Source organism: Microchirus variegatus (assembly GCF_963457635.1).
Source record: "Microchirus variegatus genome assembly, chromosome: 15".
NCBI classification, from domain to species: domain Eukaryota; kingdom Metazoa; phylum Chordata; class Actinopteri; order Pleuronectiformes; family Soleidae; genus Microchirus; species Microchirus variegatus.
Genome location: NC_139816.1, coordinates 2,519,491 through 2,535,508, shown reverse-complemented (window position 1 = coordinate 2,535,508; position 16,018 = coordinate 2,519,491). Strand labels below are relative to the sequence as shown.

General features: G+C 41.0%; 1 protein-coding gene across 1 annotated transcript; it reads left to right on the top strand.

The window, feature by feature from the left end:
* Nucleotides 1–3,429: 3,429 nt before the first annotated feature.
* Nucleotides 3,430–15,027, top strand: LOC310937482 (uncharacterized protein). Its single transcript, XM_083901764.1, has 11 exons — nucleotides 3,430–3,595; nucleotides 4,586–4,623; nucleotides 4,717–5,292; nucleotides 6,296–7,081; nucleotides 9,695–9,864; nucleotides 10,032–10,152; nucleotides 10,237–10,309; nucleotides 10,405–10,541; nucleotides 10,978–11,083; nucleotides 13,094–13,214; nucleotides 14,556–15,027. The coding sequence occupies exons 2-11, from the start codon at nucleotides 4,595–4,597 to the stop codon at nucleotides 14,567–14,569; spliced, it is 2,133 nt and encodes a 710-aa protein (XP_083757890.1). The 5' UTR covers nucleotides 3,430–3,595; nucleotides 4,586–4,594; the 3' UTR covers nucleotides 14,570–15,027.
* The last annotated feature ends 991 nt before the right edge of the window (nucleotides 15,028–16,018 follow it).

Sequence of the window (16,018 nt, the reverse complement as noted above, 5' to 3'; positions counted from 1 at the left end):
GATTCCAAGATGGCTGCCATTCGTACAAACACTGCTACATTCACTGAATTGCACTTTTGTTTCGCAGTAAAGCAGTTGTGCTTAAAATGCTGCATAGAACGTCGTCATCGACCTGTATTGCTAACAATGGCTAGCCCGGGGTAAGTTAGCATCCGGTCAACTAGGAGGTGACGTTACCTCCAGGTCCGAGTAACGGGTTCCAATGTAAATGGAATTACTGAGCTGTTTCATGCTAGCTAGCTAGCAACATAGGAACTGCGGATTAAGAATTAAGCATTACACACTAGTCTCACTAAACAACCTGCTGGATGTTATCAGAAAGAAAAAATAACTGAATAGCTTTACATATGATATTATGATATGATAGCTAGCTAGCTAATTAGCTGAGGTGTTCATGATAATTAGCTCAGTAGCTGAGCTGTTTCATGATAGCTTGCTAATTAGCCGAGGTGTTTCTTGCCAGCTAGCTAACTAAGGCTAAATAGCTGAGCTAATTCATGCTAGCTAGCCTACTAGCTAATGGTGCGTTCCATTTGTAGTCATGGGATCAGTCATACACATAGGTTTATCATTTTTAACCGTAAACATGTTGCTACGTTGTTTGTGCGCATTGTTATCGACTGGTATTGCTAACAATGGCTAACCTGAGATGCATTGTTTGTGTTTCCGACTTCCAAAGTGGAACACGGCACTCTCAGTTCTGACGTCTGAGTTCTGATGTAAATGGAACGGACCATAGTTGAGCTGTTTGTTGCTAGTTAGTTAAGCTACTAAGCTAAAGTTGATGGTTGTAGCTGTGTGTGGACGTCTGCGTCTCTGATGGAACCTGTGTGTTAATCTCTATCTCACCGCTGACCAGTGTAGATTAGATTAGATTATATTATATATATATGACCCTGCTGTCACATGTAGAGACAATAACTTTGTTTTCTCTGCTGCTCGTCACTAAATTCACGTCCGGTTTGAGGAAAAGACCGAAAAATGACCCGTGATTTTATCTGCAGATGAGGAGAATGTTGTGTTTGTCTGACACGACGATAGTGTGAACTATCGCTCACTCGTTCACTCACCTGTCGTCGCGTTTTTCTCCCTCGACTAAATATATACCTCACAGATTTAAAATAGACTCTCAGCTCGTCACCTCTGAGGCCTTAAACCTCGGTGCAATCAACTTTCCTTTTGCCTAAAATACTCAGTTTATCTGTTTCACTCTTTAGCATGACTGTGCACTTTTTTTTACACCAAAATATCCACAAACGACAGAAATGAAGGTGGGATTAGAACGTCAGACCACACAAGTGTGGATTACCAGAGATTTAGGGAGATTTTCACAAATTTAACGTACATTTTACGTACACTGTACCTTTATATTTCCACACATTTATTTTACTTGAATTTTAGTCTATTTATTATATTCTTTTTAAATGTTTGTATTTAAATGTATTATTGACTTTATTGACAATAGCTAGCCCCAGGATATGTTAGCATCCAGTCACCTCAGAGGTGACGTTACTCCCAGGTCCATCTCCCGAGTTCCAATTGGACGCACCATGAGCTTCATGCTAGCTAGCTAATTAGCTGAGCTGTTGTATGCTAGCAAACTTGCTAAATTGTGGAGGGCAGCATTACACCTCTCCCAGAAAATACTAGAAAAAGAACTAGCTGAATAACTGAATATAAGAGCTGTTTCATGCTAGCTAGCATTTATTCTGTTTTCCGCTCAAATGTGGCAGTTGTGTGAAATGAAGGTGGGATTAGCATGTCAGATCACAATCTTCACAAATGTAACGGCAAATTTTGAAACGTCTGCATTATAGTCTTGTGTACAATTCACAATTCCTTTTTTCTTTCAGTTTGTAAATGTAATTTATTGACTTTATTTGGCCTGAAAATAGTCAAATGTTATACTCAGCCTTAAACATGCAGCGTGTGTCATTGTGGAAACGTAAAACTCATCTTCAGACCCATTTAAACCTCCGAGAAGTCGAGAAAAACACCTTTATTTTTGTTTAAATTGTGGTTATTTGGTGCATATTCCCAAAGCGTGATCACTGTGTTTTCTCCGTGGCTCTCCTGCTGCTCTGATGTGTCAGGTTGAAGGGAAAAAAAGTGTGTTTTTTTCCCCTCATTATTACAAAATGTCACTTGTCATCTTCATTTTTTTTCTCTGTCGGGTTTCCTCTCTCTCTCGTCACATACGTTAGCTCTTCCTCTCTCTCTGGATTCTGCTGTAACTCATTGTGAGGAGGGTTTTCCTCGCTGCGTCGCCCTCATATACAACGACAAAAATAAAGGAACTGATGTTTAATCCTAATATAATGTAAAAAAAACAAAAAACTTGACACTGCAGCTTGGTGGAATATATCATTGTAGATGTGGTGCATGGATAAACTGCTGAAAAGAACAATAAACTTCATCAAGCCATTTGTGTCTGTGAGCTGGATTCAAATAAACAATGTGTGTCATACAGTAAGTTTCTCAAAATGTATAAATGTGAGCCCGATTTTTAAAGATTAAATTTGTGGGTAACGTAGCAACCGATTTACCGTCAATTTCAATAAATATTAGGTAATTTATCCATGTTATTTAAAACATATAACAAATAACCTGCGATCCATCTGTGGATACAACCTTTGGGAAGTGATGAAAAATCACATCGTATTTCACTGTGTGTCCACATGATGACATTCAAATTAAATTTACTTTTGATTTGTGTTTGCACAATAAAATACAACATAAGTCACAATCATACTGAAATTTTAACGGGAATTTCCTTATACTCGATAATGTTTCAATGATAAATGAACGCACATTTGGATCACGTGTTGGAAAAGTGTTTGTCAGCTCAAGTCTCTGATATCTTAAGAAGATGTTCACGTCTTTATCTTCACTGTTAGACAAACATTTCCAACAGGAATAATGAAGTTTGTAAACCACTCACTCTCCCACACCTAACCCTGTAGAGAAAATCAGAGATTTTAGCTCACAGGGACACAGGGGCTGCTGTGTACTGCTGCTGCCTCGTGTGGTCACTTTGTGTCACTGAGGTAAATCTGAACAAAGGTTTTTTTAAATGCAGAATTAACTAAATAAGACATTTGAACTTGCTGATGGATCAACAACTCCCGCGTGCTGCGATGTTAAATCACACATTTTCTCTATAGGGTTTGGTGTGGGCAGAGAAAGACACTATTGAAAATTGACAGCATGACCTTTTTCAATCACAGTAATGAACTATAGCATCACATTTTTCAATACGTACATATAAACTTGTTTTTCTGTGTGTTTTGTGGGGCTCTGGATAAACACAGTACACCCTCTGCTTTTATTTTGAAAAACCTTCCGCGGAAGTTGTGATCTCGTGGGTTAGATGGTTTCCGGAGCCTTATGTCGTGACCCGACTAGCGCGTGCACATCAGTTTACCGGATTTCACCGGACACAGGAAAACGATTAGCTTGTTTTTGGAAGTTGCTTTTTGCTTCACAGGTTCATCATTTAACGCCTCGCGTCGGTTATTTCGCGGTGGTTTTCTCGCGCTTGTCCTCGCTGTAGCTAACGCTAGCCGCGTTAGCCTGGCGTGGGTCGTGGCCTGAGGTAAGTCAACTACGTAGCGTTAGCTTAGCTTCGGTAATAAATGTGACTTTTCCTGAGATACCCTGGTCTTTAACACTAAATTAACAGTTTGCACCGGTTGTATCTCCATGTTGAATTGTATAATACAGTGTGTTTAAATTCTGTAAGGAATTAGTGCTGTAAATGGATGTTTATTAATCAATGATTAATTGGTTTTCGGCTGTTTTTCTGCTGTCACCCCGGAAACCGATACGAAATTAAAGCAAAGTGCTAGTGTAATAAATCCTCTACGTTGTTGTTCAGGATTGTTCAGATGTGCCCATTAATTCATGTTGTACCTTTTATTTAAATAACTGTATGATGTACCGTGTTAATGCTATAATAATTCTGAAGTCAATTAAACCATCGATTATGTCACATAAGCGTGACATTTGCACGAATCTGAACATTTTCTTTAGTCACTTCCTCTAGGCAACTGTAAGTAAAGTCGTGGTTTTAAGGGTTTTATTAAATATTTTATATATTTATGAATAAATGTGTGGAATACGCATAATATTATATATATTGATTAAAACAACACATGTAATCCACAAAATTCTCTTAAAAAGTCAAAATAACACTTCAAGCCTATGTATTTGTGTTATAACAGAATTTGGACATTTATTTATAGTCAGTCACTGTTTGTAACACACACACATATCTATAATTTAAAGAAACATAGCAGGTATTATCTTAAATGAAATGTAACGACTCAAAATCATAAACAGTGGATAACATTTGAGTTTAGGGTGTGTTTACAGTGTCACTCAAACTTTTCACGAGTCTATAGAAAACAACCTGTGTGCAGCTATGTGTCCACATGTATCGAGACATACACATACTATTTCTAAGCCATATCACCCAGCCTTACAGAAATATTGATTTCATTTATATCCTGATATGTATCGATATTGAATGATGTGAAAATAAATGTATACATTTACTCATCAAAAATGTCTCCGTTTATTAAAGATTTGCAAAATGTCAAGACCACGGTCCCCTCACTGCAGGTAAATGTGTTGCCATCACTTTTAATATATTTTTGTCTCAAATTATAAATCCAGTTTTTAATACATTTTTCTCTTAAATACATCTTTTTCCAGGAGGTTTCCATGGGATGAAGCCAGCTTTGATCCTCATAAAGTGATTGCAGGCCTGGAAGGGAATTCACAGGACAGAAGTCAACGGCCCAGAGAGAAACGTGAAGAACACTGGGACTGTGTGAGGGAGGACCTGTACCCAGAAACCCAGAGAAGTTCACCTCCTCTAAGAGAGGACCGCAAGCTTGGACACCAGCAACGTCCAAACAAGGAGGAGTTTTACCAAAGGGCGACACCGTCACCTCACTATGAAGGGATGAAGTTTGATGAGCGGAGGCGTTCCCCGCAGCGCAAAGCTGGAGGAGACGGAGACAAACGCAGAGAACAATCCTGGCTGGTTAGGGAAAGACTGTCGCAGGCGCCGAGGTCTCACTCGGATCATCGACAGAGAGAAGCGGGGAGGAGCTGGAGCGAAGAGCAGGGCCGAGGTCAAGGCAGGTTCAGGGACCTCAGTCCAGGTGTGAGAGGAGACGACCTTAGAGGAGCAGGTAGGGAGCGAGGTAGGAGGAACGCTCAGGGTCCCAACAGAGACCGACGAAGGGAGGAGCCACATCAAGAGAGGAGCCCCCCCTTTAAGAGGTAAAGAAGAGAAATGGACGACACCAATCACCGGGGGGTAAATTTGCATTGAAGCAATATCGAAAAAAGGAGGATTCTGATCTGATCTTACACGTTATTTCTTCACTGTACGTCATCAGCCATAATTTTCCATGAGAGAAGAATACTAATCTAAGAAATATCGGAATACAAGTTTCAAGGAATATCTTTCCTTTGCAAATTCTCCTGGTAATTTAACACACAGGGATTCAAGTTCTCTGTTACTATCATGGATTTTTTTTTTTTTTTTTTTTAAACGGTTTCCCCTCCGTCTTAACATTTATGCAGTGAAGCTTGAAATTCTGAAGTGTTTTCTTCTGTTAAAGAGAAGAATCACAAGAGCAAAATACAAGCAAACTTCGCTTCTCACGACAGGAAGTTTGTGTTGACAAAAGAAGTACAATTTATGCTTTAAAACATATTTGTATAACAAAGCACTTAAAGTGTGAAAGAAGATGTACACATTACTAGTCTAACTACAGTACAGGGTTATAGTTGGCTTGACATATAGCTAGGGCCAATCATCAAAAACTACATCCAAGAAAATAACATTTCCCCGTCCTTTTACCTGTAATTTTGTGAATTCAAATTCTTGGGAGTACTTTGTTGTTTTCAAATATTATGAATAGTGTCTCTTGACGTTGAAGCCCTCCAGGTGAAAACACCTGCCAAACGGGCTGAAACTATTTCTACAACGCTGTGTAAAAAGTGAAACATTTCAGAGCCACCTGAATGAATAGTGTGAGAGGAACCGACTGGCCACGGTAACACAAACGTGTGGAATTACACTTGATTTATTCATCCCCCCCCTCAAAAAAGAAAAAAATACTTTAATCCCTGTGCTAATCTTATTTTGGAGATTTGTTAATCTTGGGATAATTGTACAGACTGACATAAATAAGAAGCTGTGAAGTTTGAATTTAAAGCCACCGGCATCACCTTGTATCACTGCTGAACCATGTCACCTCCTCTTATGCTGCCACAGGTACAGGAATGAGGAGGACTTTCGGGATCAGCATTGCTCCGTGGACATGTCCAGAAATAGGTTTGGAGGAGACGCTCACAGAAACGTTCAACCCGTGAGGCCGCTGATAATTGAACATGATCACGGTATTGTAGAGGGCAGGAAATCCTCCCAGTGGGAACAATTTGATGATCGCAGAGATCTTGATTTCAATCGTCAAAAGGGTCCTCGTCCACTTCTGCCCTTACTGCAGTGTTTTAAGGCGCCAGACAACCGCTCGGGTGATCGAGAAGACGTGCGAGGACGCAACTTTCAAGGAACCTGGAGAGAATCCAATCATCTTGAGTCGAGGAGGAGCCCTGCGTTGAATGATAGACCCAGTGCCCTGGGACACGATAAACGAGACGGGTCTTTGAACCACAGGTGGAAGGGAACTTCCCAACCCCTAAGAGGGAGCTTGAACCGTGGACAAGGTGCAAGGGCGACGCCGCTCAGAAATCAACCACGTTCACAGCAGTCGCCCCAGGAATTCCGAGATCTTGCCCGTGAAGAGCAAAGACCAGGGTACAGGCCGGTCAGAGAAGACGGTTGCGACGATCCCATCGAAGAGGTGCGAAACCACACAGACGTAGTCTGGCAACGTGACAGACCCAGAAGTGTGGACCGACATTTTCAGAGGGATGATCTGGATCCTAAAATGCCCCGTGGATGGTCTGAGAAGAGAAGCAACAACGGCAACATGGCCTCTGCTAATGAGGAAACCTTGACCATCAAAGTGGATATGAGCCGACCTGTGAAGCAGAACAGGTAGAGTATTGTTTTAATCAGAATATCAAGGGTGAGTGGTGAGAGTTCACACTTCTGTTTCTAACTTACCTGAGTGACTACAGGAGACACACGGAAATCGAAAGATCATTTTCATTGAACTGGATTTGTCGGAAGTGGATCCGAATTCGGTGGCTTCCTGAATCTTTAAATTAACTGCTTCATGGCTGTGAGGCACAAGCATTCATGTTGTTCCTTACCCACTCAAGATTCCTCACAAAAAGTCTCTTTCTCATGAAGACCCAGGTAAAACCTGAAGACATCGACCCATACCTGAGATTTGGGAGCGTTTTGGGTAAGTGACGACCTTGGACATGAGAAAGCAAAACGGATCTGACTCTGCATAAATGGCACCGAACGCTTTGAAGAATTGCCTGGAAAGGAAATGCACTCGTGAAATGTGAGCACTTGGAATTCATTGAAGAAGACTCAAGACAGCAGAACGTCTACCATTGCTTTGTCCAAAAAAATGGAGGCGCAGTGATGAAGAACAACATGAGAGATGACGAGAAGACCACCACGTTGAGCACATTTTCATGAAGTGAATGATATTATTTGTGTCCTTTGGAAAACTGGAAAGGGGAATGGGGTTAACAGGATTTTACCAAGTGACCTCAGGTGTGAACTTCACTGTTCAGCCAATGTCTCTGTTCTTCAAATGGATCTTAGAAGAAGCAGGTGAAGCAGATGTGGATGTTGTCACTGTGACCAAAGAATCTGGAAGAACATACGGCTCTGAAGAACTCCTGTATCGGGCTTCGGAACAACGCTTTTCGAAGAAGGAAACCTGCAGTGTATTGTTGCCCAGTATTGTTGTGGTCTGGTATGATGTGAACTCCCAGAGGTTTCAATTTTGGATGACTTTTGGAGCCAAAATAAAAAAAATGATCTTTTATTGACCGATCATCTGCAAAGTGAACATCGTTACACAACTAATTTCCCCCCCATGTTTGAGATGACACCAGATGCTGCTGCCACTGGTTGAGATGATTTTGCCACCGACTGATCTGAAGAACTATCAGCTCACAGATAAAATCAGGAGGCGTGACAACAGGGAAATGGAGGAAAACGTCTCGGATGTTTCAGAAGAGAAGTGAGTGAATGTCTGTTAAGACAGATGGAGCGAAACTGTTGTAAGACATGACCGATCCTTTGTCTTGGATGAATAACAGGAGTTATGAGAGGATGCTTTGAAGAAGTGTTTTTCTGAGCTTGATGGTACAAAAAAAAAGAAGAGGCTGTGGGTCGACCTTGAAGAACAGATGCTCTTGAAGATCATGGGATATTTGTGCAGAGGTCTTCGAGAAGATTATCTCGAGATTTGCTCCTGGATTGTTTCAGTGTTAATCGCGGTGTTGCTTTGCAAAGAAGATTCAAGGACGGTTGACCTGAGTCCGAGTCCAAGATGCCAAGAAGATTTGGATGCCAACCAGTCGGTGGGATTACAGATTTTTCAATGTTGATACAGAGAAAATGAAGCCATCACATAATGAGTGGGGAAACAGTCGAGATCAAGCAACGTTAAGATTCAAAGCCATGAATTGAAAATGATCAGTTCTGTTGAAGGAAGAAATGAAAGTCATGAACTAAAACAAAAAACGGAGGCATTGCAGAAATGTCTTGCAAGAAGACAAGTCAACGTTTGGATGAATATCGGACAAGGGGAAAATCTTAAGTCGCAGGTTCATTTGTTGATGATGTTGGAGAAATGTCAACGTTGTCAGTGCTTACGTTTGGACAAATTGATTCCATGACCATGAAAATCATCATTACGCTTGAAAGGAGAAGTTGAAGAAGTCGTCGAAGCACAAAATCACTGAGAAGCTGAAGTATCGGAAAATGTGATGTCATTGGAGGAACTTTGACAGCATGAACAGAATCACCCACAAGAATCGTCAGGACTACAAAAAAGATTCTGACGTCATGAATCGTGTCACAGAGTTTTGGCTTTAGAAGGAAACGAAGCTCCAAGTGAAGTGCCGAAGATCTCCTTGGACGACTTTAAAAAAAATAGCAGAAGTTATTTCTCCTCCTCGTGAAAATGCCCAACGAATAGAAGAATGAAGCCACTTTGATGAAGACCGGGTACATTAAAATAAAAGAAGTGTGAACTTTCACCCTATGTTTAACTCACCTGTTTGTTAGAAAGAGGACTAACCTGTTCTCCCCCAGCTTTCACTCCAAGCCCTTCTATTTATATCCATTTAAAACATCCACATTTGTTTGAGGTTGAACCTCCCCCATTTTCTAGTGAACATAATAGATGTAGTTGATGTAATCATTGTCGATTGAGGATCACACACCAGGTAAGTGTGTCCGGTAAGGTAAAGCTTTTAATTTATTTATCCCCTTTTGCCTTGAAAGTTATCTTTAAAGCCTGTTAATTTGGCTAAAAGACGTTCAACCATCACAATGGTTCTGGAGCTGTTAAATAAGTGTAAAAGTCCTGCAAAATTCGTCTGCTTTAACTTCATGTAACTCATGAAACCGCTGTCGGAACCAAACATTAATGGCAACGTAAGCGTATTTTTCCATCATTTCAGTCTGTAGGAGCTCCTTAACTGCGTGTTTAACTGCCGTCTTCCTCCTCCGCAGCTCGCTGTTGTATTCCTCAGACAGGCAGCTCTCGTTGGACCTGGTCAATGTGGGTCGCCAGCGTCTGGACTTCCTGCCCATGTTGGAACATTCGGGGACGTACCGAGAGACGGCCACTCACACTGGGACGTTTGCCCAGGAGATCATCACACTGGTGCACCACGTTAAAGGTCAGCATCGTATTTACTGTGGTTTAACGACGACGAGAGAAAATCGACGCTCCTAGAACATGGGATTTATTTTAACCAGTTCAACCACTTTTTATGGATGGACGTTCAAACTGGAACCTCGAAGGAAAAGTGGCTAATGATTGTTTTTTGTCTCGTTGCGTTGACAGAACATTATTTCAGAGGCGACGATGTCACGCTGAACGAGCGTTTCTCAACTCCTCAAAAAGGCGGCTACACCGAAGAAGAGACGACGGAGCTGACGCTGGACGAGAGGTTCAGTTCAAACCGGTGAGTTTGAACGTTGGTGGCGTTAACTGAAGAGGAATAACGAAACGGGTTGAAATAATCTCCTCTTTTTTTTCTCGTCCGCAGAGGTTTCAGCCTCAACATCAACTCGCTGCTCGATGAAGAGGAGCCTCTCTTCTCCAGACTGGGATCAATGCAGGTAAATGAACAAGTCTCCACGACTCAAGTTTGTTTACGCCGCCGTGTTGGCAGGAAAAAGGTTGAGAGTCTCAGTGTGTGTGGATGTGATGACAGGGTTTGAACCAGCAGCCTGTACGTGGCCCCGGTGACCTGAGGCACGACCTGGAGAGGAGGAGGCAGGAGAGACTGGAGGGGGTGAAGGTCACAATACCAGGGGGCAGCATGTCACAGCGCCCCCATGGTCCTGTCAGGTGATACTACGCTCCGTTTTCTGCTGGACTGCAATCAAACAAATCAACCCATACTTGGCTCCTACATATAAATTAATAAAAATAATAATTTTGTCAACGACTGATAATCAATTTAAGCAGTTTGAGCGTGTTTTTAAACAATTACAACGCGTCTTCTTAAATGTGAATGTTTTCTGGTTTCTTTGCTCCATATAACAAAGGCATTATTTGAGGACAAAATATTATACATTTAAAAAATAATGCAGAAAATAATCAACACATTAATTGATTTTGAAAATAACGTAGATCACTAAAACCAGCTGAGATGATGGATTATTTCTCCCTCAATGACTGAAACAACTCGGCAAACGATGTTTAAACTTAAAAAAAAATGTTAACGTGCATGTTATAAAGTCTGTGTTTGCATTTAATCAATTAAATGTTCTTGTGTTCTCAGTGAACCGGCTCTGGAGTACAGTGACGACCTGTCTCCGCTGGAAGACGACGATGATTTCTCCTCATGGTATGAAGAGCAGAGCGAGAGACCGGAGGTGAACATCATGGTGAGTGATGAAGGGAAAATACACACACACACGTTCATGAATGTGATTAAATCCTGCAGGTAAAATTATCTTCTCTGAAATGAGGTCTTTGTTTTTTTTTTTTAGCTCATTTAGTTTCAATCCCCTCGGCAACTTGGTCATAATTCCCCAAACGTTCCTTTTAGCAAGTAAAACTTAAGAAATTCCATGTTGTTTTTTTTTTTGATGTTTTACTTTTAACCCATTGACGCCGGGAAAGCGTTGCCGCATTTCTACCATTAAGGCTTGGAGTGCGGCTGCGTAATTCTACCATAGATGCCGGGAAAACAGTAGGGCTGTAATCAACCAAAGAAACTCTTGGTCGACTAAAGCCCTCAAATTTCGACCAAAAAATCGACTAATCGACGGGGGGTACTTTGCGGCTGCGGCTCTTTTATTTTGAAAAGACCCGCACCCGCAAAGTACCTGTGCGGCTGCGGCTCTTATTTTGAAAAGACCCGCAGCCGCGGCTGCAGTTCAACAGAGTCTGACGCCTCCTTACAGCGTTTTGCATTACGTTCATCTGCGCAATATCATAGCCCGTGATATCCGACAATAACTAGTAATATCAGCACAATAACTGTTGAGGAATACAGAGCGAGACTGAACATAGGAGCGCAGCTTCACGGCTGAGACACAAATAGACCACGGGACGCTGCTGCGCCTGCAGTTATGAAACCAATCAACAATTCTAAGACTAAAACATTGAAATATGCTAATAATTCTGATGTGTTCATACTCAAAACGGACGGAGCAACCTTAGCTTAGCGTTTTTAAATGATATGTCATGTTTGTAGAGCTGTCAAAAGCAAACTGTTGCTCGCAAAGTTTGTGTTCCACTTTTTTACCGTCATCTATTTTTGAAAAATGCTGCCACACTGCTGATGTCTTTGACATGGATGTGACGCGAGGACTGACTGTAGCCTCAAATGAAAAGCTCAAAATTCACGTCTAATTAATGGCAACGCTAATCTGTGTCTGTCGCTCCGCTGAGCCACGGAGTGACAACAACCCACTGGGCTGGACTAAACCAAAATAGTGGAAAACAAGGGGGGTGTTCTCTAAAGACAGACTGTTACCTGTGAAACACCCCTATTAGCATGTGGTACTTTCCTCCTAATGAAATTCACCATAAAAAAAAAATTGAAAAAAAAAAATGTAGTCGACCAATCACAATTTTGGTCGAGCCAGAGCGTTTCAACCAATTAGTCGACCAGTCGACTTTGACTTTACAGCCCTAGAAAACAGATATGTCAATTTTTCGGAAGCGTATTAGGGTTCCTCGTGACATTGTTTTGAAATGTCTTGGAGCAAACGTGGAGGACTTTGACAGAGATTTTTGAAGGCAGTGATTTTGAGGAGTTTCTCGTCTCCGATGACATCGTTGCTGATGACTTGGAACGCGGCGAACAAACCGACCGGGATTTATGGTTAAGACGTAATTATGTTTGAAGACGACGAGGTTTGGCGATAAAGACGAGGAGTTTGAAGGTTTTGAAAGTGACGGAAGACGGATAAATGCCACCGTGTTTATGACCGCGCAGCAGGGCTGACGGTGGATTTACCTGCAGACGCCACAGCGCTGTAAACTCTATCAGACTGTTACAGTCATAACATGCTGTTCTTGTTCTTCACACTCCATCAGGACTAAATCAAGGCACTGACACTTTATTTTCTTACTGTTTTTTAATTGAAAATAGTTATTCACTTTACTTTAAAAAAAATTTTTTTTGGTGTATCTAAATAAACTAAATTTCACAATTAAGCCACAGGTGTGAGTTCTCAAATACTTATTGAACTGTGTTCCTATATTTGCTGCAGAGGCTGAGAAATCATTCACTTAGTCGGCATTGAAGCTCAGGTTTTAGAGACATTTTTTCCAGGTGCTTCAGGCCTTAATGGGTTAAAAAGTGCTTTTACTTACATTTTACTTAAAAAAAACAAAAAAACAACAACAAACAAAAACCTTTAATTCCTTTACTGTCGTTTCAGGCACAGAGGCAAGGAGGACTTTTCTACCAACAGAACACGGGTTTCCAACGCAGGAACAATCGCGCCAGCAACCGTTTTGGACCAGTGAGGCGACAGACCAGCAACCGCAACGTTAACACAGGTAACAACATCACACCAAACTGAAAACTGCACACGTCGAGGGGCAAATAAAGAGGATTTCTGTGACGCTGCACCAATAATGAGCAAACAAATTAAGTTGAACTGTCACTGACTTAAAGGGATAGTTCGGAATTTTGGACCTAAGACCTATTTTCCAACTCAGCCGGTGTGATGGAGACGTTTTCAAGAAATTTCATTCAGTTCTTCTAGTTGCCGAGTTCGCTGGTGCTATGGCTAGCGCAAGTCAATGGTGCCTGCTAGCATGGCATTAGAAACACTCGTACCGACTCCACAGTGCACCCGAGGCAAATCGATTGTAACGGCAGACTATCAATGTACGTATCTGTGTTGATAGAATAATATTTGAAACAAAACTAACGTCGCATCGCATGAATTTTTGAGGGCCTACTTTCTCAGCAGCAGCGGAATCAGTCCGCCGCTGCCATAGCCTAACAGGAAGTATGACGCGCTGCTGCTGCTGCTGAGACATAAATCCATCAAATTGCAAGGTTGGTTTTATTTCAAACATTCTATCAACACAGATATGTACATCGATAGTCTGCCGTTACAATTGATTTGCCTCGGGTGCACTGTGGAGTCGGTATGAGTGTTTTTAATGCCATGCTAATTTGTATCATTGACTTGGGCTAGCCATAGCACCAGCAAACTCGGCAACTGGAAGAACTGAATTCAATTTCTTGAAAACGTCTCCTGACGTCTCCATCACACCGGCTGAGTTGGAAACTAGGTCTTATGTCCAAAATTCCAAACTATCCCTTTAATAGACATTGAGTTAAGGCTATTATTATCATTATTTTCTTAGTCATTTGGTTCATAAAATGCTGATCAAACCTGGAAATGATGATGATCTCCCGTGTCTTGTTATGTCCACAAACCAAAAATCATCATAGAGCAACAAGACCAGAAAATATTCAAAGAGTCTTGAAAATGAATTTACGAGTTGAATTTAGTAATCTATTAAGAATCGACCAATGGTTGTGTCCCGATAGTGACATCATTTATTTAAATGCAGGGTTTTAAGTGCATTTCTAATGTTAAAGCGTTTAAGTAATTTGCCTTTCACATTTGAAGTCGATATTCTAAGTGGTTCACTCGAGCAAAAGTCATATTTTAAGTCAGAATAAACACAAACTAACCTGTTGGAGGGAGCTGAGGGAGTCGTGTGATGATTTAAATGTGATTCAGCCTCCTGATAATCTGAGGACTAATCTGATCTGGAACTCTTCAGTGATACTCGTCATGACTCGGCTTTCTCTTCTTTCTCTTTTTGTTTTGTTTCTTCTGGTCTTTTTCTCTCCGTCTGTCTCTCTGACACTCGTAGGTCCACACTGGTGACCACACAGAGGGACAAAGTCTTTTTGGAGGTTTTTTTTATTTTTTTTATTACGATTAAAAGACTGAAAAAAAACCACATTGTAACGGGAAGTTTTCTAGAATGATATTATTTAAAACCAGGGTGAAGCCGCGGATGAGCCTCTGCTGCGTTTGTCTTTGATTTGACTCCAAATGTTTCTCTTCTGTCTTTATTTTCCTTTTCACGTGTTCTTTTGTGGTTTAAAATAACGGATTCACGTGTTTAAAATCGTCGTTTATCGGGCAAATACCCGTGTACCTGGCACTCGCTCGTCAGTGGCATCGCTGTGTCTGTAGGTGGCGCTGTTGTCTTTGTTTCCGCTTAATGCGTCCGCAGTTACACGCGAGCAAACACCAGGTTGTGCTCAACCAGTTACTTTTGTCCAAGTTAAACAATGTTTTGTCTAAAATGATTGAAAAAGTCCCCACAACTCAAACAAACGTCCACAAATATTCACTTATCTTTTCCGAATTTGTTTTGAAATGAGTTTTTATTTCAAAGATTAGGTGAAAATTCGTGATATAATAATAATAACAACAATAAAAATGCATTTTAAAAAAAAAAGAGTGAAGACGCTTCAGACTCCGTTTCTTTTCAGGTTCATTGAAAACACATTGACACAGTTTTTACATAAAGGCACAGATTTACAATACAATAAAACTAATCCATCCATGGTTTCCATTTTAAAACAGAATTAACAGCTTATTATTTAATCAAACTCATGCTGATTCTTCAGCTTGTGCTTTTAGATTGAAATCTTTAAATCATTTGTTGAAAGTGTTGGAGGTAGTGTTAATATTATAATATTTACTTGGAACATGAGTATATTTTTTATCTTGGTTTTGTTTGTGTTTATATTGATCCGTGATAAAATTAATGCTTTAACTGAAAACTATCAAACAAATGTATTTGTCTTTAGGGTTTGATCATAACATTTTAGGACTCGTTTCCTAACATATTTTAAGTTTTAATACGAATGATCGTTGATGTGTCCGTATTGTTTTGACTAATTTTTCAACGAAATGTGTAACAGAATCAGTACTTCCTGGTGTCGTTGTGTGAATGTTGTGTTTTCACATGAGTCATTCACAGTATATTTTAAGAACCACCGACGAAGTCAGAACTCCGTCCTCACCAGCCAGACGCTCGGCTTCACCGATGTCTCAACAAAATCCGCATCTTCATGTCGCGTCGCCTTCCGCGTCCAGTGAGGACGCCGAGGCCGAGGTATCCTCCTGTCCCGCGAGGTCGTCCATGGAGGGACTCGAGACGAGGCGTCTGCAGGTTCTGCTGCCGCAAAAAGTCAAGTAACTGCCGAAAACACGGCGTTATTGCCCAGAAAAGTCGACACGACTGATCGGAAAAAATACTGCTACGGCTCCAAAAATACTCTTATTGCTCAAAAAGATCAAGTACTTGCTCAAAAAACA

Excerpts from the sequence above, each read along its gene's own strand:
- LOC310937482 (XM_083901764.1), top strand. The coding sequence starts at position 4,595 with ATGTCAAGACCACGGTCCCCTCACTGCAG. Across the intron at positions 9,865-10,031 it reads ACTGGTGCACCACGTTAAAG|AACATTATTTCAGAGGCGAC; the intron begins GTCAGCATCGTA and ends TTGCGTTGACAG. Across the intron at positions 10,310-10,404 it reads CCAGACTGGGATCAATGCAG|GGTTTGAACCAGCAGCCTGT; the intron begins GTAAATGAACAA and ends ATGTGATGACAG.